Source organism: Pezoporus occidentalis, unplaced genomic scaffold, assembly GCF_034315485.1.
Source record: "Pezoporus occidentalis ecotype Australia unplaced genomic scaffold, CSIRO_AGI_Poc_V1 ctg15, whole genome shotgun sequence".
Lineage (NCBI taxonomy): Eukaryota > Metazoa > Chordata > Aves > Psittaciformes > Psittacidae > Pezoporus > Pezoporus occidentalis.
In genome coordinates, this window is record NW_026913316.1 from 4,920,448 (window position 1) to 4,946,221 (window position 25,774).

The 25,774-nt window shown below is 39.4% G+C and overlaps 1 protein-coding gene across 20 annotated transcripts in view; it reads left to right on the forward strand.

Annotated features, from left to right (window-relative positions):
• IKZF1 (IKAROS family zinc finger 1) overlaps nt 1-25,774 on the forward strand; it is a 106,348-nt gene that overhangs the window by 74,856 nt on the left and 5,718 nt on the right. For 11 of the 20 annotated variants that reach the window (XM_062610896.1, XM_062610893.1, XM_062610891.1 and 8 more), the window contains 5 exons: nt 7,855-7,914; nt 10,025-10,285; nt 15,938-16,105; nt 18,085-18,210; nt 22,650-22,784. In XM_062610896.1, coding sequence (XP_062466880.1) covers nt 7,855-7,914; nt 10,025-10,285; nt 15,938-16,105; nt 18,085-18,210; nt 22,650-22,784 — 750 coding nt within the window. The remainder of the gene's footprint in view (nt 1-7,854; nt 7,915-10,024; nt 10,286-15,937; nt 16,106-18,084; nt 18,211-22,649; nt 22,785-25,774) is intronic. The other 9 variants (XM_062610882.1, XM_062610887.1, XM_062610885.1 and 6 more) reach the window with 9 other exon arrangements.

Genomic DNA, 25,774 nt, shown 5'->3' on the forward strand with positions numbered 1-25,774 from the left:
ATGAAGAATTTGATGGAATGATTTCTGTGGCCTGCATTATGTAGGCTTCTCTTGTTCATAATAGTCAGTTCTTGGCTACTTACCATGATTTAGTCTAGAGTGGTTCTATTGGAAACCATTTAATTCAACTGCTATTATTTTGAAAGCATTTCCCCTTGAAGCTCTGTCAGCAACATGTTGGCTTGGGTGCTTTGTTGATCTATGCATGTTAAGAAAACGGTTGTCCTTTGATGTAAGGTAGTGATACTCAGTATGGTGATTGTGACTGAAGATTGTGATCTTGACTGTCTTTCCAATGAGTTTCAAATGTCGGATTACTCATTCAAGAGAGCAGTAAAATAATTTTAAGCCACCGTCTTACATTCACCAGCCTTAAAAGCATTGAAGATTTCTTCAAAGTTTGAGGAAGCTGCTCCTGAGTGGATGACATACTGGCCTTTTTCTGGAGGCATGATTATACCTGCATCAGAAAACCAGCTAAACCTCAACTTTGAGGTCACTTCTGTGGCATGGCTCCTTTATTATTTTGGAGATACCCTTCAGGACATTCAATAGTTTCAAATCACATCTCAGGTGTGTTTGCAGAGCTAGGAAGTTCAGCTAGGATGCTGTTCCTCATGTAATATCTTTCACATATAGAAAACTATTTATCCTGAACTTGTGTCATATATTTCTCCACATCTGTCTGAGAAACCGTTTGGGTTTTTTTTTACAATCTCTCCTTCTTATTGAGCCAGGTGCTGAATGAAATCTAGGTTTTTCTCTTCGCACTGTGGTCAAAGATCCAAGGAAATGGTATACAACTTTGTAATTGCTGGAGGCTAATGGAAGAGGCATCCTGCATCAGGGATGACTACTCATAGTGCTAATGTGGTTAAAGATGGATTCTATTCAGGAAGGGGAAGGAGGGCTTCTTTTTCCTGAGGTGGACTGAGTTTGAAGACTTTCAGAATGATCAAGATCACTGAGTGTTTGAGTGTCTCCCAGCACCATTTTGGGTTTCTTGCTATTTCAGCACAGAGGACTGATTGCCTGAGGGGTACTCTGATTCCTTTAGCAAAGCATTAGCTGCAATATGTGGTGATAAAGAACTAATTTTGTCCTGACATTTTTATCCTCACAAACTATCTGGTGTGTCCACATTCAGACAATTTCTTTAGGATTTGTGTAGAACAATTTGTGCCTCTTCCCCAGAAGAAGTAGGTTAGGATTTCCTTTCACTGGACTGCAATCATGTAAACAACAGTTTACATTGCAAAACTTTCTGGCAATATTTCTACAGCCCAAATAGAAAAAACTTCAATATCATGAAATTAATACTTCTAGAAGAATAATTGAGCACTCAGGATTAACGCAGGGTACCTCAGGATTACCTTCTTTGCACAGTACTAAGAAAGGTCATCTACTTTATCACTCATAAAGCAATAACTACATTTGATATGCTTTAGTCTAAAATAAACTTTCAGTATCCCTGGGTTTTGTTTTTTCCCTGTCTGGTGAGGGGGACACAGATGCTGTTGCTCTGCAAATTTGTTTCCTGAGTAGGCAAGATAGTAAAATTGTCGTAAAGTATTCCCTCAAGTTTTGAAATGGCTAAGATCCTCTCCATTTCATTATCTGACCTCTTCTTGAAAGAGGAGACTGACAATGCACAGCCTTGGCACAGCACCCATAGGCATCTCCCCAAACCTAAACACAGCTGTTTAGTCTAATTTTAGATCCACTGACCCTTTGACAACTGGGGAACTAAGGACACTTGTGTAAAGTAGTGCTCAAAACGTCATTAAACAGTCCCTGGTGAAAGTCCCCATGTCTGTCTCACTGACAATGAAGGCACATCACATTGAGTGCTCACATGGGTGGACTTGCAAGGGCCTGATCCTCAGACAGGGTAGCTCTGTGCCACTTAAGGGACAAAATTAAAGATGTGCAAGCAGCTCACTGAGCTGGAGCAGGAAGAGGGGAAGGTTTGCAAGAGCTAACTTTGCATTCGAGGCAAGGGAAATTTAGGTGATCTGAAGCAATATACAAAACAGCTCATCTTCCTGCCTGTCCCAGTGTCCCCCCCCCTCCCCTGCACTGGCTATATGGCAAGCCTAGGAGCTGTCCTCCCCTTCCTACCACAGACCCTAAGACACTTCGCTGCTCCCAAGTGTTCTTCTGTGGGGTAATAACTGCTGTCTTCAGCTAGTACAGTTCTGACCAATACCCTCTATACAAGTTCAGATTTTACAGTCTGAAAGCCTTAGTCAAACAGGCTTAGAATTCCCTCTCTACAGTAGAGAGATGAACTACAGTTCACATCTTTTGTGCGTAACTGATCATCTTAACTTTGTAGCTGTGCTTCACTCATATTTCTGCACTTGCTAAGCCCTTTCCTTTGGCTGGGAATCCCCACAGTATCCGTCAGTTTTGCAGCAGGGTAAGGAAAAGTCCAGCCATGACAGCATTGCTTCATGTAAGAACCTTCCTGTCTCTCCCATTTGTGAGGAGCTTCTTTGGTCTCCCTGTTAAATCTCAACATAGTCATTCCTCTTCTCCAAAACACTAACCTTTGCGGGTGCACATTCTTGTGTGTTCTCCCAGGCTGACATGTGCAACTGCCATTAACTAAAATTTTGTTGCATTAGTTAAGGATGGGTTAACACCCATGAATGTCACCAAAGCATGCTCTGTGGAAGGATTAGAGGAAGGGGATGCTTTATAAATGTTATAGTATAGCTGAGGCTATTCTTCTGTTAGGTAACTGTTGTGTGGGAAAGAGCATAAGTCACATGTTTGTGCCTACAGCAGGAGAACACAGATTCACAGGTGCTAGGTTCAGCACATAGCATGTGTATCCACGCAGATATATCTGTGTGAGCTGAGAATGGTTTCATATATAGTACCATTTTTACCTCACTGTTTTGTATTGTTACTTGAGGTTACTTTGCTTTTTAAAAATTTCTTGCTAAATGCCCTGTTGCTACTTCCTCATTGTTTAGTGCCCACATAAAAAACCAGCTAATGGAAACAGAAGAGACAAAGACACTGAGGATGAGAAGCTCAGTTATTGCCATCATTTGTCAGCAAAGCTTTCTCTCCAGTTTGAAAATCTTCCCAGCTTATTTCTCAAAACAGAAAAGTGTCAATAAAGTCTGTTACTGGCAAGCCTGCAGCAGTTCCCTTAGCTTCTCTACCATGCAGCCAGTAAAGACACAGAGCACTTTGTATAGAGGAAGCATGGGTTACACATGCATGTGGAACTTGAGAAATAGGTTTAGCGTGGCTTTTCTCGATAATGCTCTTTCTCTTGCCTTTAAAACTTAACTTTAGTCATAATTCAGATTACGAACATCAAGCAGCCAGGTAGTTTACAGTCCTTTGAAAAAAAATCATCTTAAAACCAGTGCAAAATGTACCAGTAAGTAGCACAACAAACAAAGACAGTAAGTATGAGCTACATCAGCCTTTTGGCTTCGTTACAGATCATTTCCTGCTGAAACACAAATTCAGAAAGATACATGAAAAGAACTTAGCTTCAAGTGTGCAAGGGTCTTTAACCTGCTTATTTTCACTGGTGCATTAGAGGATTCCCACAGGTAACTAACAGGATGTTAACAGGAGTCTGCACCATGGAGCAAATGCTACTGTTTGTACCTAGAGGACATACTTTGTTGGTTGCTTTGTTCACTTGTTTGCATTCCCTACGGTTTGATCTCACCGTAGCCCCCAGAAAACGATGTTGATGTATTTTGCACTTTGCTCCTTGCCCCTGAAGCCGATTTGTTCATGCCGACGGGGGCTGGCACTGGCACACCGGGCACCTCCTGCATACCGGCTTGGCGCTGCCCCAGGCAGCAGGGCACCCAGCAGTGGGAGGAAATGGCAGTCGCGGGTGATGACCTGGGTGGAGCTCCTCACACCGCTTGTCCCGTGGGAGATAGCTTATCGAGGACGCCTGTGTTTCTGGAATAATATACATTTGATTGAAAGCCAAAATTAGAGTAGGGAAGAAATTGACTGCCCAGGGCTGATTGGCACTTGGAGTCAAAGGAGGCAGCACGGACCCCACAGTGGGGATCTCCTTATCCATCGGCACCAGTCTGCTCCTCTTGCAGGTGTGTCTCCACAGTTCTTGCTACTACTCTTCTTTCTGTTATTTTTGTTTCCCTTCAAAAAGCCAGCTGAGAGCCTCTCGTTAAGGAGCTTTCAGTTTTATCTGCTGCCCACTCTCCACCACGTTGCAGCTCGTGGTAAACACTGCAGTTCTCTCAACCAAAACTGTAAAGTGCCAGTGCCACTTCACTGGGCTGCCTTGCCATCCTCAGCCATCTACTTCCTGCTGTGCTAGTGGTCTCTGTCCTGCAATCCAGTGAGCGCTGGGTCCTGTCAGAACAGAAGCCCTACAAAACAGCTTGCTCAACATGGACTGCATACAGCCCCTTACATTTACTGATGTGTTTCCTTTCCTCCATAGCAGTTAAGTTGCATTGTAGCGTCTACCTTTTTAGGCAGTTCTGAGCTGCCTCTAATTTTAAGCGTTTTGCACATGCAGACACCACAGGTGCTTGGTTAACTGGGCAATGCAGTGCTATATGTAGAAAGGAGAGGGTAAAACTGTTGTTTTTAAGCACAGTTAGATGCATCTGCTTTTTCTCTGGCTAAGTTTGCATTACTTGCACCTATATTGTGTCTTCTAAATTTTACTGAAGAAGGGCTGAAGCCATTGCATAATTAATTATGGTTTCTCTGCCCAGAACTTTGTTGGCCTTTTACATCCACATGATTCTTCATGTCACTTCAGAAGCTCATAAGGGAAATATGCTATTAATGGAAACATAATTTAAGTTAAAACGTTGGTCTTTGTTGTTTTCAAGCCTACGCAGTGAATACTGACTCCTTAAATATTCTGTCGACAAAATACTTTCTTATTTCTGAGAATGGCACCCGGCACCCTCTATCCACAGTGCTCTTAATGTGGTAAGAACACAGCTGATGCCACAGTAAACAACTATGATGTAAAAAGAAAAGTGGGAAAGTGGATTTCAGGTCATAAAAAAGTGCTAGAGTTTGGTACTCTGTAACAAAACAGAAGTTACGTCTTACATCAGAAATAACAGAATTGCTGGCAATATTCTGTTTTCTGGGGTTTGCACCTATGTAAAGAGGAAGAGATCCTGGCTGCTTTTGTTGACACATATTGACATGCTGAGGTGATTTAGTTTGGCCTGATAGAGTTTTCTTCATCTTATTCTGCCTTTTTGCAACATTTTCTCTGATTTGTAGTGTTAAGACTTTTCTCCTCCACACCATATCAGTGCTTATGCACTGTCAAATCAGCCAGTACTGTTGCAAATTCATCTGTCTGCTTCTTGAATAGTTATGATGCCTTCATACAAAACTCTTGTTGGACTTTAAAGCTACCATTTAGACATCAACTAATAGCAGCAAAATACTTCTGACTTGTCTTGGAATAGCAACAGCAGCAAAATTCCCGCTGGAGAAGAATATGACTTGGGAGGTGAATACCCCCTTCCAAATGGGATTTTGTCCATTTAAACCTGTACCAGTGCCAAAGTCTCTCAAAGCCAAAACGATTTTACATCTGGGATGAAGTCCCATAACTGTAAGAGATGGTAAACTGGCAATGGATTGAAAGCAAATTACTGATTCTTCATTTGCCTTTTTTCTAGCTGCCTGTTTCTCTGCCCTTTAAAAGCCACCATCCACATCCTGTTTTCCAGGAGGTCCATTTGGTTTCTCCTTTCTCCCCACTACCAACTCTTTGAGTCATTGCAAAACGCCTCCCTTCCCTCTCCGCATTGCTCAACACTTTCTAGGGAAGTCTCCTCTCCCTCCATCCTGCCTTCCTGACTGTCCCAGCCTGAATCTTGTGCTGAGCCAGATACACTGCTCTTCAGTGATAGATCATATCTCCCCTTTCCCCTTTGACATGACAATTTTTTTTCTTTTTCCAAAGATTTGCACAAAGCACCTTTAACTGTAGAATACAGAACGGTCTTTGTAACATTATTTTCAAATGGTCTTCAGAAAACCCTGACTGAAGTTTCCAGTAGACCTCAGAGAGAAAGACAGACTCACCCAGTGCCCTGCTTTTGGGTAACTTTTCCACACTCTGAGTAGGTAAAAAGGGAGCAGGGGAAAGCTGTCAGTTCAATGACGCTGGTGCATGCCACACTCCTTGCACAAATAAAAGGGTTTGTATTGAACTCCCCTGAATTTCACAAATATGTACAAAGAGAGTAAAATGCAGAGCCTTTTAAAGTCATCTCCAACCAAATTGAATTGATTAATGAGTAATTTCTTAATGGTTTTACAAAAGCCAGTGAGAAATTATTGTCATAGAGCTAATATCTGCATGTATGTGTATGGATGTGTACACAGATTATTTCTACAAACACTGTATCAAGTAACTGTTTGAGAAACCTGCATAAATGCTGAGTATTTTTTTGATCAGTGCATCTGAAAAGCCTGTTTGCCAGGTATTTGTCACATCATCAGTGCTCCAAGAGTGATTTTCCTCCCTATAGCAAGGGAGGGACAGGAACCTCTCTCACAAAAGAAATAGAAAACACTGTTGATTTTATTTTCAGTCTAAGTCCACAAAAAAAAAAAAAAAAGAGAAAAATATATAGCCTGCCTTCCCATTCTTCATTCAGATTTAATAGAAGTCCTTAATGTTTCTACTGGAGTGATGTCTTTTCCCGTTGTGTTTCCTACACCAGTGGGGCTTTTTTCACTAGTTTTTATCTGGAAAACAGGTTTGCAAAAAGTGCTAAGTTTGACCATGAAGAGATTTTATTTGTTAATTAGACCTATTAGTCCATGAGGACCCAGGGTGAGGTAGGTGGCCCCATCATCCATCAGCTTTCACTGGCAAAGCGAGCTCCACACCTGAACACAGTCCCTGCCATAAGCTGCACTGCTGAATGGATGTCCTTGTAAAGGCATCCTGGATGCTTGGCTTCATCTGCGTGTGGACATTCATCGAGCAGCACAGCTATGGCAGTCCAGGAGCATAGCTGCAGAGAGCTTTAGTGGAGATTGACTGAATCAATATCCCTATCATTGCTCATGTCAAGGAGTGAACTCCATCATTACTTGTATCAGTGTGCCCCATGGCATGTTAATTTGCACATGACTACTCATAACATGCAGCATATAGTGTGTCTGTGCAGCTACTTTTGTGTAGATACGTTATGAGGACAAGCCTTAGAAATGCAAACAAAAAATCTGCCAATATATACAATAGTATATATATATTTAAAATTGAACTCCCTCTTCTTCCATTGCATAAGACCAGCCAGCATGAGCAGCAAACAATGCAATTTTGCTTTTTATAAGTGCAGTGACTAGAAACAAGGATGTAGAAAGAAGAGACCTCTGGTGTACAAAGCAGGCATGTTGGCAAAAAGTAAATCCTGAGAGGAAGCTTGCATTGCAGGGGCCTGCAGTTTCCCTGGGGTCAGGAGAAGGCTGTGTTAGGTGCTCTGCTCCTGTTGACCCTTTCAAGACACTTCAGCAAAAGCTCCTCTTGACTTCAGCAGGAGTTAACCTGTGAGTGAGGGGAATACCCAAGAGAGGTTATGAATTCAGAAAACATGATGAAACTTGTTGGATGCTTTGGAAGTAAAGGGCATTTTTACAAATGGGAGTCATTCTGAGCAGGTCGGGATTCCCCTGCAAACTGTCCTGCTGTTTCTGCTTCATCCTAAACTGCTTGTGTTGCTTCTATGATGATAGCTCTGTTTTTCTCCTAAGTATTTCTCCTATAGCAATAATGCCATCTTCTTTTACATTTGCTAATAGCAGTACCACAAACCAGCATCCTGTTTGCCTTCTTTATTGCAGCTGTATACGGGGCAGAAGGCTTTAGGGACTTTCATGCAATAATTCCCAAATCTTTTTCCCGTAAGTATATTGCAAACTCAGCTCACTACAGAGCATTTCTGCCTAGTTCTGACTTCTATAATTTTTGTTTGTGTCATTTCACTTCTCAGTATTGTACTGCATATGCTTTTTTTTGTAAATTTGTCTGCATACAGTACCAAAGAAAGAGCTTCATCAGTCCAATTTCTTTGTTTCCCTCATATGTATTATTTCAATTTAAGACAAAGCCTACTTCAAAAGCCACATTCTCCAGATCCCTGGCAGGAAAGGATTCTGTAATTGTTTTGTATAAATATATTTACATTCAAATTATTATAATTAAAATTAAAACAATGGGGTGTGAATTATGTAAAATCTGTCATGTGCTCAAGCCAAATAGTTATATTGCTTCCATTCGCCATGGTGAAAACAGCAGTACGGGGTTGTAGTCCACTAAATTTGCAGAATAGTGTAGGTCATTTCTGTTTAGCCAGTCATGCCCCCTTTGTAAAACAGTTTGGTCATTGATTTTTTTTTTTTTCCCCCATAGCTCTAAATTACTCCTCTTTTTAGGGCATACATTTTAAAGGAAAATCTGCTATTTATGATGTGCGTTCATTCTGTCTTGCATATGATTTCTGTTAAAATGGCAGTATTTGAAAAAGCTTTAAAATGCTGCTTAGATTGGTAAACTTTATAGAATGTGTCCAGTTAGTCAGTGTTAAGAAATGTGAACACCTTTGCACTCATCCCGTTTCCCAGTAGGATTTTGAGTCTGACACTTTTGTCAGTCACATCCATGCAATCCTCCTGGGACACCTGAGAGGTTGTAGGATGTAGCAGAGAATAATTTGCTAACCCTTTCATTTCAAATGAATGTCAAGGTTTTTCACATCTTGAGGTAATACTGTCCATAACTTAGTTATGTCATTGGTACACCGCCACTTACCAATAAGGCTACCATGAAACTACAAAAGGAAAAGCCTTGATCTTTTTTGGGTGAAACACACCTCTCATGCACTCACCTAGGCATTAAAGTAAATGCTCTCCTTTTTCGGATGGGGTGAAGGAAGAGGTTTTTCACAGAAAGGAAACTAAGATTTGGGGCAGTGAAATGAAGAGCTAATTTTTCACCCCAAATTGTAACAATAGAAAAGACGGAAATAACTATAAAGATGATTTATTCTACACAAAACATCAAACAGTCCTGTGGAGAGAAGAGGAATGAATACTGGCATTGACTGATCTGAATCTTGGCCCTTTTCCATAACACTTAGGTTTGCTGTGATCGTATCAGACCAAATTTACTAATTTACACTATCAAATGTAGTGAAGCTGTGTCAAATTTATACCTGAATTCTTCTAACTTCAAGCAGTTGTCACATATAGGGTTATGACACAAAGGACTTATCCAATAGAGTCAAAACAGTTCTCTCACCCACCTTTGTTGATTTGACTGTTTTTTTTACCAGTAGCTTATGGCTGTAGAGATGCTCTTTTCTCATTCAGTGATCCTAATCCTGCTGTCCTAAAAACACAATTATCACTCCTACAATTTCTTGTAATGCTAGTTCCTGCTCTTAAATTCTTAATTCCATCCTTCCCCACCCTGGTTTCATGATCCCTGCTTGTACTCTTCACTTTCCCATTGTCCTCGTTTGCCCCATAGAACTGCAAGCCAAATATTTGGTTTCAGTACAACCCTTGGGATCTTCCTGCCAAGTGGAGAATGTTGCATTTTCAGTTAATTTTCATCCATTTTCCTTGATGAGTTACTTACTTGCACAATTGTTTTGGACAAATCCATATAAATTGGATTCATTTAAAGTTCAGTTCCAATAATCCTGAATTGTCAAAGCGAACATTACAAATACAAATCTCTCAAAGTGATCTAAGAACAGACTTGTAATGTTGCTTGGGTTCCCAGTTCCCTGGATGCCTTGTATTTGTCTCACTGATATTCACTGTTCATTTGTTAATGTGTTACAAACTCATCATATTGCCCATGGAAATGTAGTCGTGTTTGTAGCTTTTGTTATTTAGGTATATTGTACATGCTATTTGCAAGTTGTCTCCTTTGATGTGATTGTTTCTTTGCCACCGTATGTATTCTGTGACAAAACTGAGTGGCATCCTCTATTGTTTTTTTCAGCCGGTAATATTAAAATAGAGACTCAGAGTGATGAAGAGAATGGGCGTGCCTGTGAAATGAATGGGGAAGAATGTGCGGAGGATTTACGAATGCTTGATACCTCTGGAGAGAAAATGAATGGCTCACACAATGGCCCAGGCAGCAAGGCTATGTCAGGAGTTGGAGGCATTCGACTTCCTAATGGAAAGCTAAAATGTGATATCTGTGGGATAATTTGCATCGGTCCCAATGTGCTCATGGTTCACAAACGAAGCCACACTGGTAAGGCGTGACATAGTTTTTCCTTTAGTTGGCAAGAACTGGCCATATTTTAGGAGCTAAGACTTATTTTCTGTATCATGCACATGTTCCCTCTTGTAAGACAATGTAGCATGGGTAGGCATTTGAAACTCAGTTATTTTGTTATTTTGGACAGCACAGGAATTAAAATTTCTTTTTGACAGAATTCCATCTGTCGGGCTAGAAAGTGTATGTTTGGTTTGAAGCTACATGAAAAATCAAATTTAATATTTTTTTTTGATATCTAAGGTATTTTAAAGAATTGCTGAAGAAAAACTCATTTGTGGCTAACTCTGAAATTGATCCAGTTCTCATGTTTCCAACAATGCAACAAAACTCATTATGGATCAGTGATTATGAATTAGAAAAATAAATGTTAAGGGAACTATACTGACAGTAAAAAAGGAGTTAACTTTATGTCAAATGTTCATGAAGTAAAACCAAGAAGTGCCACTAGTCAAATCTGGACTAAAGGTTTTCTTTCCACTGGGACACTAAAAGAGACATGTAAAGATGATGTTCTCCATATGGATGGCTTTTCATTATCAGTTCTTTGAATCTTGTTGCCATAATTTTCTAATTCTAACTAGTCCTAAAGAATGCAAAAAATGAAGAGGCTGATACAAATGAAGAAGTAAAGATGAGGGTAAGTCTCATCTTACATGATATAAGCTATCTGAAAATCAGGCTTCCAATATAAAATCTAAGGTCATTCATAGTCACAGCAGAACTGAACTGTACTGTTGTGCTACACAAGTTACTTTGAATATAAATAAAGTATTTGGCATTTTTTCATGAACATTCAAATGAGAGGGAATTTTAAAATATTTTTAAGGTGAGAATAACCTGTCAGATGGCTAGATTCCACTGAAATAGTCCAGCTAGTGAACACAAAAATACTTTCTTCCCCTGCATCCTGACAGTCGTGCTTAACTGATTTCCCCAGAATGACTAAGGAATGAGATTAGAAGGTTATTTTCAGAGTAATGGAGAGGATCCGCAAAAAGACCCTGAGTGTTGTCTGCCCCCTCCAGTGCTGTCTGCTGTAACTGTGGCTGTTCAAGCTCTGGAAGGGTGTGATGTGTTAGTGTAACATGGGTTAGCCATGCTCAGAAGCTGTGCTGGTGATAGCAATGGTGTTACATTGACTACTTCAAAGTACTCTTCAATTTAATATGATAAATCCCTCTGTCAGGGCAGAGCAGATAATTATCTTTATTGGAAAAGCCACATCTAGTTCCCAGAAGAGAGGCTGCAGCGTACTTCCTAGATATAATAAAGTGCTTGTTGGTCTATTGTTTCCCTTTTTTTTTTAATTTAATATTAATATTATCCTTTAAAAGTTGATAAATGCATATGGAAAATGACTTGGACATGAGGCCTTTTAGACAGAGCCATAGGCTTGATGAGGATGCTGTAGCAGTTGAAATAAAATGTTGCAAATTAAAATGCATTTAGAGGTAGAAGTTTTTGTGCTTGTTTAAGAAGGCTTTTGTTTAATTAAAAGTATGCTGTTGCATTTGGAGGAGCTGTTTTGAGTCCCTGTGGATCAAAGGCAGCGTTTGCACTAGGGCTGAATGGCCATTGTGGGGCATACCTGATTTTAGGGAAGCAGTGGGCAGAGCTGCCTTTGCCTGGCACGCTGAGTCTCCGGAGGATGAGCTGGGCTGCCTGTCCCCCATGACAGCATCACCAGGGGCCACCTCATTGGTTTCCCTGGCATAGACCTCCAGATGCCCCGTGTTAGAGGGGCTCATATGCCTGCCAAGGGTGATCAGGATGCTGCCACACAAGAGCTGTCTCTCTAAGAATTCTCCACCCATTCCAGAGCCCTCCCCTTGCCAATGGGACCTTCTTTTTAATCAAAGAACATTGTTAAAGCCTATAATGGAAGCACCCCATGAGGTGCACTTTGCTCAGCAGGAACCCCTTCTTTTGCACTCAATAAAACCAAAGAGTGTGAAGTTTCACCCCAGAGTCCTTCCATGGAAAGAAAGCCTTTGCTTTCCCTCCAGCCTTGTCATCAGCTGCTCTCCTGAGAAGCCTCTTAGGTGTTTTTTCAGGGCCTGGCAAGGGAGTGGAGGCTCAGAGCTGGTAGTTTAAATTAAAGGGATGTCATGGGGAAACTGTGGTGACTGCTTTTCCTTTCAGCTGCACTGTGAAAATTAAAGTAGATACGGGATATACTATTACAGACATTTAACTGACTATGCCAAAGCCCATTTCAATACATGCCTGGTGAAGGAATAAGCCTCACAAATGAATTACTTTGCTGCTAATTCATGTAAAACCTGCATATACAGTGAGGCTTCCTTAAATAAATATTTGATAAGTGAACAAAACTCTAGCATGCTAAAGTGCCAAAATAAAATGACTTCCTGACCTGATAAAAAGCATAATTACTTTAAATGAATACACCTGCCAAGTGCAGATACGCAGAACAGCACCTGATATTTCTGTCCCCTCCTGTCTGCTAGCAGCTGTACAGCACTGACTGCTACCTGTTGTTCCCATCTGTGGAGCAAATCCCACTCACAGATGCCCAGCTCTTCTCACTCACCTTCCCTGAGGCTTTCAGTACATTGATTTTCTCCAGCTTGCTGCTATCGTGCTTGGTGTTTAGGAAAAAGACTATCTAGAAAGGACAGAGAAATCCCCTTCTGCTCCTTGGTGCTGAGACCTCAGGGTATTGATTCAGGCTTCGCTAGCTCATTGTGCACATATGTATGTGCATGGTGTGCTTATGTATATGTGCATATATATGTGTGTGTGCATAGGTATATATAGTCCCTCCTTACATGTACACATCTTTAACTTAAGTAAGTCACCAATTAGTTCACTTATGTCTTGTTAGCTGGGTCTGAATGCCTCCAGTTTATTTAGAAAACTAATGCCCAAACAAAACAAATCAAAGAGAAAAGAGCTATACATGTCTCTGAGTTTTGGATGACTTTGTCATTATGTTGTTTAAGAAATAATAAATATTTCAATTAAGAGGATCAATATTCTTCACTGAATAAGTAGCTCAGGGCCCATGCTGCCACTAAGGCTTGCAAATCACTCCAGTGGTGGTTGGTTCAGTTCAAGGCTCCCATTGCAAATTTTGCTTCTTGGCCCATATTAGTCCATAGTTACTCAATGTGTGGTGAAATTGGCCCAGGATAGGTTGCTCAGAACTGGCAACAAAATAGCATACAAAGCTGATTGTTTAAATAAAAGATGCATAACATTTTTTCTTCCCATCCTTCCCATTTTGGGAGGGTAGTGCCGCAACCAGTAATTTTCCACCAGTGACCATCTCCATCCTAGTAGGGCTAGGAGCTTTCCTGGTCTCACAAGCCAGGCTTTTCCCACCCAGGTAGATGCAGCGTGGACAGCCAAGGGCCAGTCAAGCTACACATAGTTTCAGGATCTTGCAGTGTTTGTGTCATTTTCCTTGCACAGCAATGTACGTGCAGGTTCTCTTGCATTTGATCCATTACAGAACTGTATGTTCTGTAGAAATGTTTGAAATGCAGCAGTCTCATTTGAAATGCTCCATCCACCCGTCTTCACACAGTGCAAGATTTCACCCTGTAATAGCAAAAGCTATAGGCTGGAGATAGATTTCAGTGTTACTTTGCTTTACATTTCATTCCTGGAGTACTTCTACGATCCTTGTTTTCTCCTTGTACGCTCCTCTGAGTAAAAATAACAGAAATGAATGCTCAAAAAGCTCTTTATAAGAATTAACCATTTCTTCTGAATTTGTGTCCTCCATGACAAACTGACTTCTTCAATACTGTTTCAGTCCATTTCTGAAAAATACCTTCCACACTGAGTAATTGGCTCAAAGAATGAGTGGTAAAGCAGACAATCTCTTACCCATTTTCTTTTTCCCCTAACAACTACTGCACATGGCTTATGAAGTACACTGCAGAATCTATAAGGCTCATTTTGGCATTTCTGTGGACCACCCCAGTTGAACCAGTTGCACCTATAGTTTAGGTGAATACAGCTACTTGATGGACAAAGAAAGTGAGCTCATTTGGCTTGACAGGGGCTATGCTGACCTACTTACAGCTATTTGACCAATGGTAATATCTTGCTATAAAGCAGATTACTTTTATTTTTTGCTGAATGCTAAATCTACCAGCCCTGATGGTTGAGTTTACAGATTTTTGGGTTATTACTGTGCTGCTGTCTAATTGATTTTCAGCTGTTCTACTGCATTACCCAAAAATCAGAAATTATCATGCTGCATATATATCATGTATGGACATGCAAGTGGGTCCTAGGTGTGCAAAATAATACATGATAGTTAAGTGAGTGAGGGAAAGAAACTGTTTAACTTGTATTTATTTTTATATATATTTTAACTTCAGCACTAACATTTTAAATTCAATATTACTGTTATATAAAGAAAATCAAAACTAAGAATAGGTCATCTCTGGGCTATTTCTAGTACCAATAGTGTGTCGTAATTACTAGAGCAGATTACATTTATGCCTAAGAGAAACAGAATTCAGCAAATGAGTTTCAAATTTGACTAAGTTGACTAATTTGACTTAGTTGAGGGCTACAGAGAAATGGGCATACAGGAGCAGTTCCTGCTGATACAATACTCCCATATATAAATTTTCCTTTACTCCTACCTGGTACAACTGGAAACATATTTTATTTCTCCCAGACTTAAGAAAAGGCTTCAAATGTCTTAAATTAAAAAAAAAAAAAAAAACCAGCTAAGTGAATAAATGAACATACTGATTTTAAACAGCACTAAAAAGCAAGCAACTGCCATACTAGTTTTTGCAACGGCTAGTTGATTCGCATCCTTAATAGCAGGCACCAGTTTAGACAAATCAAGGCTGTGTCTCCAAGTTTTATCCCAAGTGTCCATTCAAACTATAGACCAGCAGAGGCCATTTGTGCAGCTCCTCTGCTCATGCCTGGCCTAGGAAGGGTTGGGACTTCAGCATGGAAGTACAGAGCTTCCTTCGCACTGTCTTAACTTATGTGATTTTACTGTCTCTCTTTCTCTTTCTCTGTCTCCTTCCTGATTTGGCTGCTTAGGGACAGACAGGTAATGGAGAAGAAATTGAAAGGGAAAATACAGGGAAAATGTAAATGAAAAGAAGTTATTATAACTGTTATAATGAAGTGCCTTTCATTTAAATATAAGAATGTAACGCTGAAATGAACTTGTGATCCTGAAATGCATTTTTAATGAGTTTCCTTTTTATTTTGCTGCTTCAGTGGCATATTTTAAAGACCCTTTGAAAAAAGCCACATTAAAAACCCCACCAAATGCCACAACATGCAAAATTGGATATTGGTTTATTCCAAAACTGCTGATCAGGAAGAGTGGCTCTTCAACACAAAATGTTGCAGTCACTTTATTTAAATGAGTTTGAATTTGCATTGTGATGTGCCATTCTGATTTAGAAAAAAAAAATTAGATTTTCAGATCAAATTGACCCAGCCAGTGAAGCATTAAGAAACTGGCAGGTTTAGTCTGAAAGCCTCATGTTATATCAAACCTGCAGCCGGTGGAAGTCACAGAGCAGCAGTGAGAAAACAACTTTCTCACTGAAATCTTTCTCTTGTTACTGCTAAGATTTTTTGTTCTCACATATTTTATCCTTCTCTCTGTAGGAGAGCGCCCTTTCCAGTGCAATCAGTGCGGAGCCTCCTTTACGCAGAAGGGCAACCTTCTGCGCCACATAAAGTTGCATTCTGGTGAAAAGCCCTTCAAGTGTCACCTGTGTAACTACGCCTGCCGTCGCAGGGATGCCCTTACGGGACACCTGAGGACTCACTCGGGTAAGTGAAGGTGTAGGACCATCCAGGGGCACTCATCACTGTACCCATTGAGAAGACGGAGGCGTTTGTGACCCCCAAGACTGAAAGGTCTTCTCACCCTGGGGAGGCGAGTAGCCCCATGTTGGGGTTAACCAAGCTGTGAGCTGTCCACAGTGTTTTAGCAGCAAAGAAATGACTAAACACATCTCATTCTCATGGTCATGTTTCTTTTCCCATACTTAGCTGATTAAAAGTTTCTGTATTTGGGTTTCATCTTACAAGCCTCATGTGAGTAATCCATTTCATGGAACTACGAACATGAATTAAAACTGGTGGACTGGTTTAGGGTTTGGATGGCATTTATCAGCATATAGAGATAATGTAAGTTCTAAACAGAGTAGGTTTCAAGTCACAGTCTCAAAAACCTCCAGTCTGGTAGTCATTCTCGACCTAAGGAGTAAATACCACCTACAGCATTTAGCAGCAGTTATTTGTTACACCTTGTTATTGCAACTACTTTGAAAGAGAAAGAGTGGGGAGGAGGGAGAGGGTGGGAGAGAGAAAGATAATAATCTTCAAAAAGAGAGGACTCTCAAGAGTTTTTCAGTGTTCTATCTCAACAGTATATTGAATAAATATTTTTTAACAGCTGCACTTTTCCGTTACCATGGACCTTTCATTGTTTGACAGAAGCCATAGTCAAACACCTTCTGTGAAGGAAAACCAATTTAGCGCCTTCAAAGTGCCTTTAAAAGCAGAGTGTTGTCTCATCTAGTTTCCCAAGCTAAGCTGGAAATGCAAATTGGTATTTGGATAGACCTCCAAAACACAATGCTGGAACTGACACTGGTAACTTTACTTGTGAAATTGACTTTGGGACTAAGTTCTGTGTATCAGAAGGGAAGCTCTCACAGTGACATTTCTGTGTTACACAAAAATAAGGAAATTCTCTACACGTTAAATTAGAGCACACATTAAATAATAAGATCCCTAGTGTTGGTCCCAGATATCCAAAATAATTTCCACTTCTCCTGTCCAGCCCTGACCCAACTCAGGAAATCGTATCTTTTAAAATACTACTTTGCCTCTCTCCTTACTGTTACTGATTTTCATCGCTGCACAATTTTAAACATAATCTTTCATACATGAAATTACACCTAGACACTATCGGCAAACTGAAGATTCGGTAGCTAAAGAGACAATGCATGAACTATAGATTGTGATTAGTTCTCGCAATTGACAAATTGATATCAATACATTATAAAACAACTTGAATGTCTGAGTCTGATTTAAACTTGAGAATTTGTAAATGGAATTCAAAAGTTAAGCTGTGTAACCATCTAAAACTGTGGAAGCACATATAAGGTGACAGTCTTTTCATGCTAAGACAGAAAATTCAGGTCCACAAGTCTATGAAACTGTATTGTTACTGTGAAATTCCTGTAACTACCTACATCTGGATTGGTGTAGTGCAGAAAATGTTTTGTCATGCCATCTCTCTTGAATTTCCAGAAGCAGAAATCTAACATTGTCCTAAAAGGGCTGAGCTGATTGTGGTTACGTCAGAATTGACCTCCAGTCATGGGCAGGTGTCTCTACCTATGCTATCAGTTCCCCAACAGCAGTCTCTGTGGGAGCTAGGCACTACAGCAGCTATACTCAGACTTCTGAAGGTGTCTCAGTTTCTAATTTGTGCAGATGCCATTTTTGAAGGTTTAATGTCTCAGTCTTTATCTGATGTGAATCATCTAAAATCAGCTTGCAGTACCCACAGAAATGGCCTGTTGATATGAACATAATTAGCTAGTTTTCCATTAGTTTGGGTTTCGGTTTTTAAGTTTTGGGTTGTTCGTTTTTTTTTTTTAACAAAATCTTCCTTCAGTTCATCACAGCATGGGGTTTATTTTTGGGATGGTTTTCTTTTTCCTGTTCTTCTTACCATTATTAGTAGACTGTTGAATACTTCATCTGAATCCCTCCATTGATTGTGTTTTCTGCAGTTGGCAAACCTCATAAATGTGGATACTGTGGTCGCAGCTATAAGCAGCGCAGTTCTTTGGAAGAACATAAAGAACGCTGTCATAACTACCTGCAAACCATGAATATCTCAAGCAGCCTTTATTCAGGTAATGAACGTGTCCATTTGGGGGTTAACTCTTCCCTGTCATGTACACAGAAAAAGGAGTGCAAAAAGAACAGTAGTACTATTTGCGGCATCATTTGCATTGGGGAGGCACACACGCACCCCATATGTATAATATTGTATTTGGATTTATTCTACATTTGATAAATATTTGGCTATTGTCTTGTTTTGTTTACCTCAAACAAAAAGCCAAAGTAAAACTCAGGTGTGTAGCAAAACACTTGCAAGACATGGAAAATTTCAGTTCACCATCTCAAGTCAGTATGACCACATCATCTCACCACCTTTCTCTTTTGCCCCGAGTCCTGTATTGCAGTACTCCTGTGGATGTATTCTTAATAAAGGCTTAATATCAGTGTTCTGGGTAGGGCTGGAGAAGCTTCCACACTGCACATCTTCTGCCCTTCCCAGGCACACCTTAAAGGGCTTACTTGACCACTGGTACCAGCTCATCTAAAAAGGATGAGCCATCTATCTCTGATCTCACTTTTCCAAGCATGAGGACATGAAGCCAGAGGCATTTAATATAGTTTGTCTGTCTGAGAAAATCCAGAAAGGCTAATAATTTATTGACAGATTTCTTCCCAACCTCCTTTTTAAAAGAAAACTGGGTGATGTGATGAATTGTTGTGCTTCTCTGAGAGATCAGCCTTATGATGAAGGTAAAGTCCATTTCTTGAAGAGCATCCAATCTAAAACTATGCCGAGAAATACAGCAAGCAGGTATTGGGATTTGGATTGGTTTTTAACAAAGGTCCTAAAGTTCTATGTGGGATTGATTGCAGTAGATAACCATACAAAATCCCCTTGCATGTGTAGTTTTAGATAGAGAATATAAGATCCATCTTCCGTGGTGGAGTTTCAGCCCACCCAGTAAGTTACACTTCTTGCATACCCTTCTCATCTTGTCTGTATATGCTATTTGGCTTTTCAAATTATGAAAATGAAAGGTTGCTTCTGACCTATTTGCAATAATGACTCATTTAATATTTTATATCTGGACAGAACCTGAATATGTTTTTACATGCTATCAAATAATGTAAAGTATATGCACATAATGATAGCAGCAAATACAGATGAGATACTTCTAGCAAACAGCATGTTACAGCAGCACCCCTTCTAATTTTATTGAGGGGCTGGAGAATGTATGTATAAATAGAAAAGCTCAACATAATACACAGTAGGCGACAATACTTATTCCTCAAAAAGGTGATAGGATTTAGAAGCAAATATTCTGTGTTGGTATTTGAATTTTCAGTGTCTGGCACATGGATTTGAATGCCTGCACACAGAACATGAAAATCTGTGTGAATGAGTAGCTGAACTACTACTAAAGTCTTATTAAGCAAAAATGCCCAGATGAAACTGATGTCAGGAATCATAAACTTCGATAAGGAATAATACCATTTTAGAGATGGACTTTTGTTTATAGCGAATCATGACAGGAGAGTTTACACTGACTTAGGACTAATATCTCAGTGGGATGAAAACTTATGGAATTCATGAGTGCTTTGGAGCAATTACTTTTTCCTTGCATATATTGAAAGTATTATATAAACCCATATTTAATATAATAAGAGTGCTTTTTCAAATTAGGAAAATAGAGGATTAGCTTCAGGGTTTAGACATTATATCCAGCCAAAAACTTCACTCTTAAATGAACTGAGTTCTCAGAACTAATAAATCAACGTTTGTGTATCTAAAAGAGGAAACTTTCCTGCATTTTTCCTAGTATTTTTCATTCTAATCTATTCTACTTCATTGCAAACATAACATTTTACCATTTTGCCATTTTACATTATTTCCCTTATAAACTCAAAGACGAAAATGTACAAGTGAAACAGTTGAGAATGAGTGGGTGTCTTTCTGGGATTTTTAGTGCATTCTACGTTACATCTAGAAAACCAAATAGCTGTACTACCACTGTCCTAATAATATTTCAGGGTGTGATATAGAGGTATTAGAGTCAAAATTCAGGCCCTTCAGACTCAAAAAAGTTTATACAAAAATCTGCTAGAACATCTGATTTGATATTCTGCTAGATTGGAATTGCTTTGTACAGCATTTTTAAAATACTTTGTGCAGTGTACCTAGAAAAATTATCAGTTGAAAGAACCTGAACTGGTAGAAGCTTTTCATCAGCTTGTAAATCTAAGAAATAGAATTGATATATTATAAAGTACTTCAGTAAAGGAAAGATCCAGCAAAGAGAGTAAGGAGGGGAGCAAGAGATTATTCGCATTTTAACTCTTGTTTGCTTTCTTTAAGATAGGAGGTTCATCATGAAATTAGGAACCTGCTGAATTTAATGGCAAAATTCTTATTTTAGAGGACTAGAACCTCACTGTCTATGTGAAGTTCTTCTCTTACAGGTATTATTTGGAGTTTTGCATTTGAGTTGAATGGAAGTGTGCTGAAGTCTTACCAGGCCTATATAAAATAACAGACGACACAGTTTACGAAGTTTAAAAAGGGTCAATTACAATTCTTCAGTCACTTGTGGATTTTTGTTTGAAAATATAAAATGATATCTTTTTCAGTTCATAGACACCAAATTACAGAAAAATAGTTATCGGGTTGGTAGCAAATTTCAGGGGGGCTCAGTTGCAAAGGCTTGAAATTAGTATGTCATTTTTACTTTTCTGTATAGCAGGTTTTAAAGTTTGAGACTTGAATACATAACTTACCCTCTCTCAAACTGATTAGAAATTGAATGTTATTATATCCTAAACAGATATTTCCTGATCATTTCTACTTTTAGCTAGCAATTTGATCATTTGTTTCCCTGTTGAACAAGCTGGTTTAGAACATTCTCTGTCTCTTCCTGAAGTGGTATCTGGAAGCCTAAGCCAGCACAAGATGCTGGCATGTGCTTGTTCAATGATGACAAGGCACCACCGATGCCCTTTACTCTTCTTCAACTTCATGATCAAATTCTGCTCATAACTTACATTTGTCACAGTCTTAAGTATCTTATGGGGTTGGGGCATAATTCCATGAGACTTACTGTCACTGTCACTGTCACTGCAGTATGTGTTACTGCAGCAGGGACTCAAGAATCAGTTGTGTGCTCTTCAGTTTTGTGTTGTAGAGTGTTGTCGTCTGGGACACTTCACCTGCTCCTTCTAATTATCCACCAGACCCTGATTTCACATCTTTCAGGAGCAATGAAACTTTCACAATCATCCTTTTATGGTAGTGGTATATTGCCAAAATAATACCACATAGGAACAGCATGTTCTCCACTATTGAGAAACACCCAGGTGCCAGAGTAATGGATTCTGTGAGCTGGTAAACTCAGTGATAAAACAAACTCTCAGTAGGCACAGAAGGCAAAAGGTAGCAGAGTGGTACACCTAATTGAAACAGCTTGCAGAATCGAAGTCTAAAAGTCATCTTTTGCATCTCCCTTTAATAGCAGCTAACTACTTCAGGAAAAATACCTGTATCCTAGTATCAGGTAAAAGTAAAATTAATTCCTTTCTCTCCTGTCTCTGACCTCTCTTGCCAACTCGTCCCTCCCCTCTTCCCCCAAAACAGAAACAACACAAAACCAAACAAAATAAGTTTATCAGTTGTGTTGTGATCTTGCTGCATGGCATTTTTCCTTTAGATGTTGGAAGTCAGAAATACCTTTCCATCATAGTCATTGCTTTGACAATGCATTTTCATATGTCCCTTCCCTTTCTGCAGGAAAGTACTGAAGTAAAGCACAGTGAAAGTGAAATAGTCTCCTTTTCTTTGAGCCTTACAGCTGAGCTCCTTTCTAATTCATTAGTGTCACAGCAGCAGCAGGAGGTTGGGAAACAGGTTTGAGTATTGGATATCAGTGCTCCCCTAGATATGTGACTTGAGCAACTTAAATTGCCATTTAAAGTCTAAAATTGCATCAGTGAAGTATAGAAATATTTACCAAAGAAAAAGAAGAGGGTTGGGAGAAGAGCTGGTGTAGCTTGCAAATGAATCTTCTGCGAGAAGTTTGTCCCTTTTTCTTGCTGAAAAAGTGATGATTATACAGGCAGTTCCACTGAGAAAGGAGCAGAGAGATGGTGGGGGTGAGAGCAGGATGAAAAGATTAACTCCTTTATGTCCAGTATAATGTTAGGACCTCATTTATTCACAGAAATGCAGAGTGCTCTAGAACAAGGGTGAAGGGATTACATTGCTTACAGGCAGATGCCTTGCAGTTGCAATCTCATTTTTGTATCCTAAAGGAAGGAAACATGAACATGTACATAGATTGATCAGCATGAGGGACTTTGTTAACAAGAGTCGGAATCATTCTGTGTCTGCGATGGTGAGCTTCTCCTTCCAGTTGGTTGTGAGCTTAAAGACATTAGCTGAGAAACATTAACCTGAAGACAACAGTTCCATTAAAATGGAACAAGCATGCCTAACCCTTCTGATGTCATTTGATTTCAGTCATAAAAGAGGATACTAACCAGAGTGAAATGGCTGAAGACCTGTGCAAGATAGGGTCAGAAAGATCCCTCGTGCTGGATAGACTAGCAAGTAACGTCGCCAGACGTAAGAGCTCTATGCCTCAGAAATTTGTTGGTAAGAGTCAAACATTTGCTGTCTCCTAAAAAATAAAACAAAACCAAAAGCCATCTCACAAGATTTTAACTTTCGCATTATGATTTTAATTTTACTTGTTTTACTAAGTTAGCTATATCTATAGAAGCAAATACAGAGATGTGTTGGGGTAAGAAAAAACAAACCAGACCAAATCAAATCAACCAAACTTCTCCAGCATACATTTCTGCATGTTTAATTTTACACATCTGGAGATTGGTTTTAACTCTGTTTTCCCAACTTTTTCTAATGCTTATGAACCAGATCGCTACAATATCTGGACAGGTTCCTGAAGTTGCCTTAAAAAGCTGCAGATAGGAATAGATGTTTCCTATTGGGAAAGCATTTGACCACACTTTCAGGGTCATTTTATTAACAACTTGGATGACATTCAGATCTGGGCATATTGGTGTACAGTACATAGGCTGGATAATATTATTCATCCCTTCATAAAGTCTGTATACTTTACTTTTACAGCCCAAAATAATCATGGAAACAAATAAAACCAGGTCTGAGAATAATACCTGAAAGACCTTTGGGTACATTCTATAAATATTGCAAAAACTTCATGGCCTTTTTACACATAGTAGTTTTTGTCTTAACTGTGAAAAACAAAAAAAAAGGAGGCTACACATATATTGTTCTGTTCTGTAAGTCTGTACCAAATAGTGGTCACATGAGTTTTGTGTAACACACAGACAGTATTTTGTCAGCTATGTAGAGTTAGTCTTACATAAATAAAAACATGGGAGATCAGAGGACAGTATCTACTCATATCTAGTCAGATTCTTTTATAATTCTCTGCTTGTTCATTTATAATATTCTATAGGAGACAATTAGAGAAAACTGAATTTTTTGAAACAAAATACATGTGAAGAAGGTCTTCAGTCAGAAGTCAAGGCCAAAAAAGACTAGTGTATGGAACAGAAATTCCAAATAAACCTTCTTAAATGAGAACACAAGGATGAAAGGAAAATTAATATTTCTGAGACAAGGAAAGGGGATGTTGCACATCAGGAGGTGCAACAGAAGGTTTGAAATGAAAGTCCAAGATTTTTAAAGTCGAAAGGCAACAACTGCAGGAGGTAGTCAAGGATAAGAAATGCTTATGCTTCTTAAAGGACTTAAGTTGTAGTAGAGGTAGTTGCCAAAAATATATCAGCTACATGAGGCAAACCTGATTCATTTAGACACCCTAGTACCGGATTGCATTAGGCAAAATACTAATTCTATGAAAGCTCCAGAAAGAAGTATTAAAATTTAAAAGGTGCTAGCAAGTATCTTATATGCGATGTATCTGTGGGTGTGGACTAGCTTTTTTGTTCTCCTTTTCTCGCTTCAGCCTGAGAAATAGTAAAGACAGCCACTTTAACTATGAGTTTTAGGAGGGCAGAGTTTCCTGTCAGTTAGTTATTCAGGGTGCGGTGTAGGAAGACAGCCTACTGGCAGCAGATATTTATGGAAATTTGCTAAACTTCAAAAGGATGAACTCTTCTGACAAGAAAATGCCCCCAAATCCTTTCCTTTCCAATCCTCACCTGCTGCTTCTTGTAATAGGTACATTCCTGACTAATACAAGGCTGGGCTGGATAGTCAGGAGAGCTTTTGTGTAATAAAATATGTTTATTGCTCCTGTACATCACTGTGTCATCCCAAATCCCATGTTGAATTCCAGGGAGAAGGAGCAAATGGCACCCTTTGCATAAGGGAAAGATGATCTGCTGCTTCTCTCTTTTTTCTTAAGGCTAAATCATTACCTTTCAAAACTGAGATTGTTCACCAAATTAAGCCAGTTATCTGTAAAATTCTCTACGTATTCCAAACTGGAGTAGCTCCCAGACCCGAAAGCAGAATTGTGCCATCCAAACCAGAGAGTGAGAACTGGTGGTGAGGTTAACACATACTTATCATGTGGAAACAAAAGGCAGTAAAAAGAGGTTAAAAGAAAGAAAGAAAAAAAAATGCACTGAGTGCATTTTTACAGTTTGGTACCTACTGCAGAACCATGAGCAGTGCAAAGCTTGAAGTGCATCAAACCTTTAGCAGTTTAATTTACTTACGCTCTAATAACCACAGAAATGAACTATTATTTTTAATGAGTACAAGTATTACCTGCATTGCCCAGATATAGAAATGATACCTGCCTACCTCAAGTTTGTCTCTGCTTCAGACACTGCTTGGAAATGATTTCTCTTATGAGCACTTAATCCTCTTAGTCCAACCACCGACTAGTTAAGCTACATAAAGCAAAGACTACCCAAGAAACAGCTATTAAAATCATGCCTTCTGGATGCCCAGAATTTTGTGTATAATGAAGACCAGTCTCACTTCTCAGGGGTATACAGTGCCCATGCAATATAAATGATTTTGATCTCATTTCTAACTCCTTGAGTCAAGGGTATACATTCGTATTAGCAGGTTTTCTATATTTAATTCAAGAGTCTTTCACAATGCCTAGTTTGAATCTTAAGCCTCAAAGTCTGCCTGAAGACTATAGCAATAGAAAGGGTAAATCTGGAAGAAAAAAAGAATGCACCCCCATAGAGGGGTGCTCATATTGACAGAATAATAGGGAAAGGAAACAAGAGGAAGTAGAAGCTTGTGCAGCACACCTAGAAGGTGTCTGTACCCTACATCCCTTGTAGGAACTTATGAAATGCTCAGTGTTTCTTTCTCTACTTGCAGAGCATGAACAAACTAGTATGAAACCATATCTTGTGGGAAATGTAGACAGCAGGAATTTCTACACTTCAGCCTCATCATTGCAATAGAGTCATGCTAGATGCTTTCCAAGCTCTTCACTGACTTTGAATAGTGAATTTGACTAGAATCTGGGTGGGTAATTCTTGTTAATTTAATTTGCAGATTTTTTAGTAAACTTTATATGCTTCTATTAGCATTTATTTTAGACAAATTAGGACTTTCCAAGGCCAGCAATGTCATTCTGATTAGGAAATGGTGACAGCCCCTCA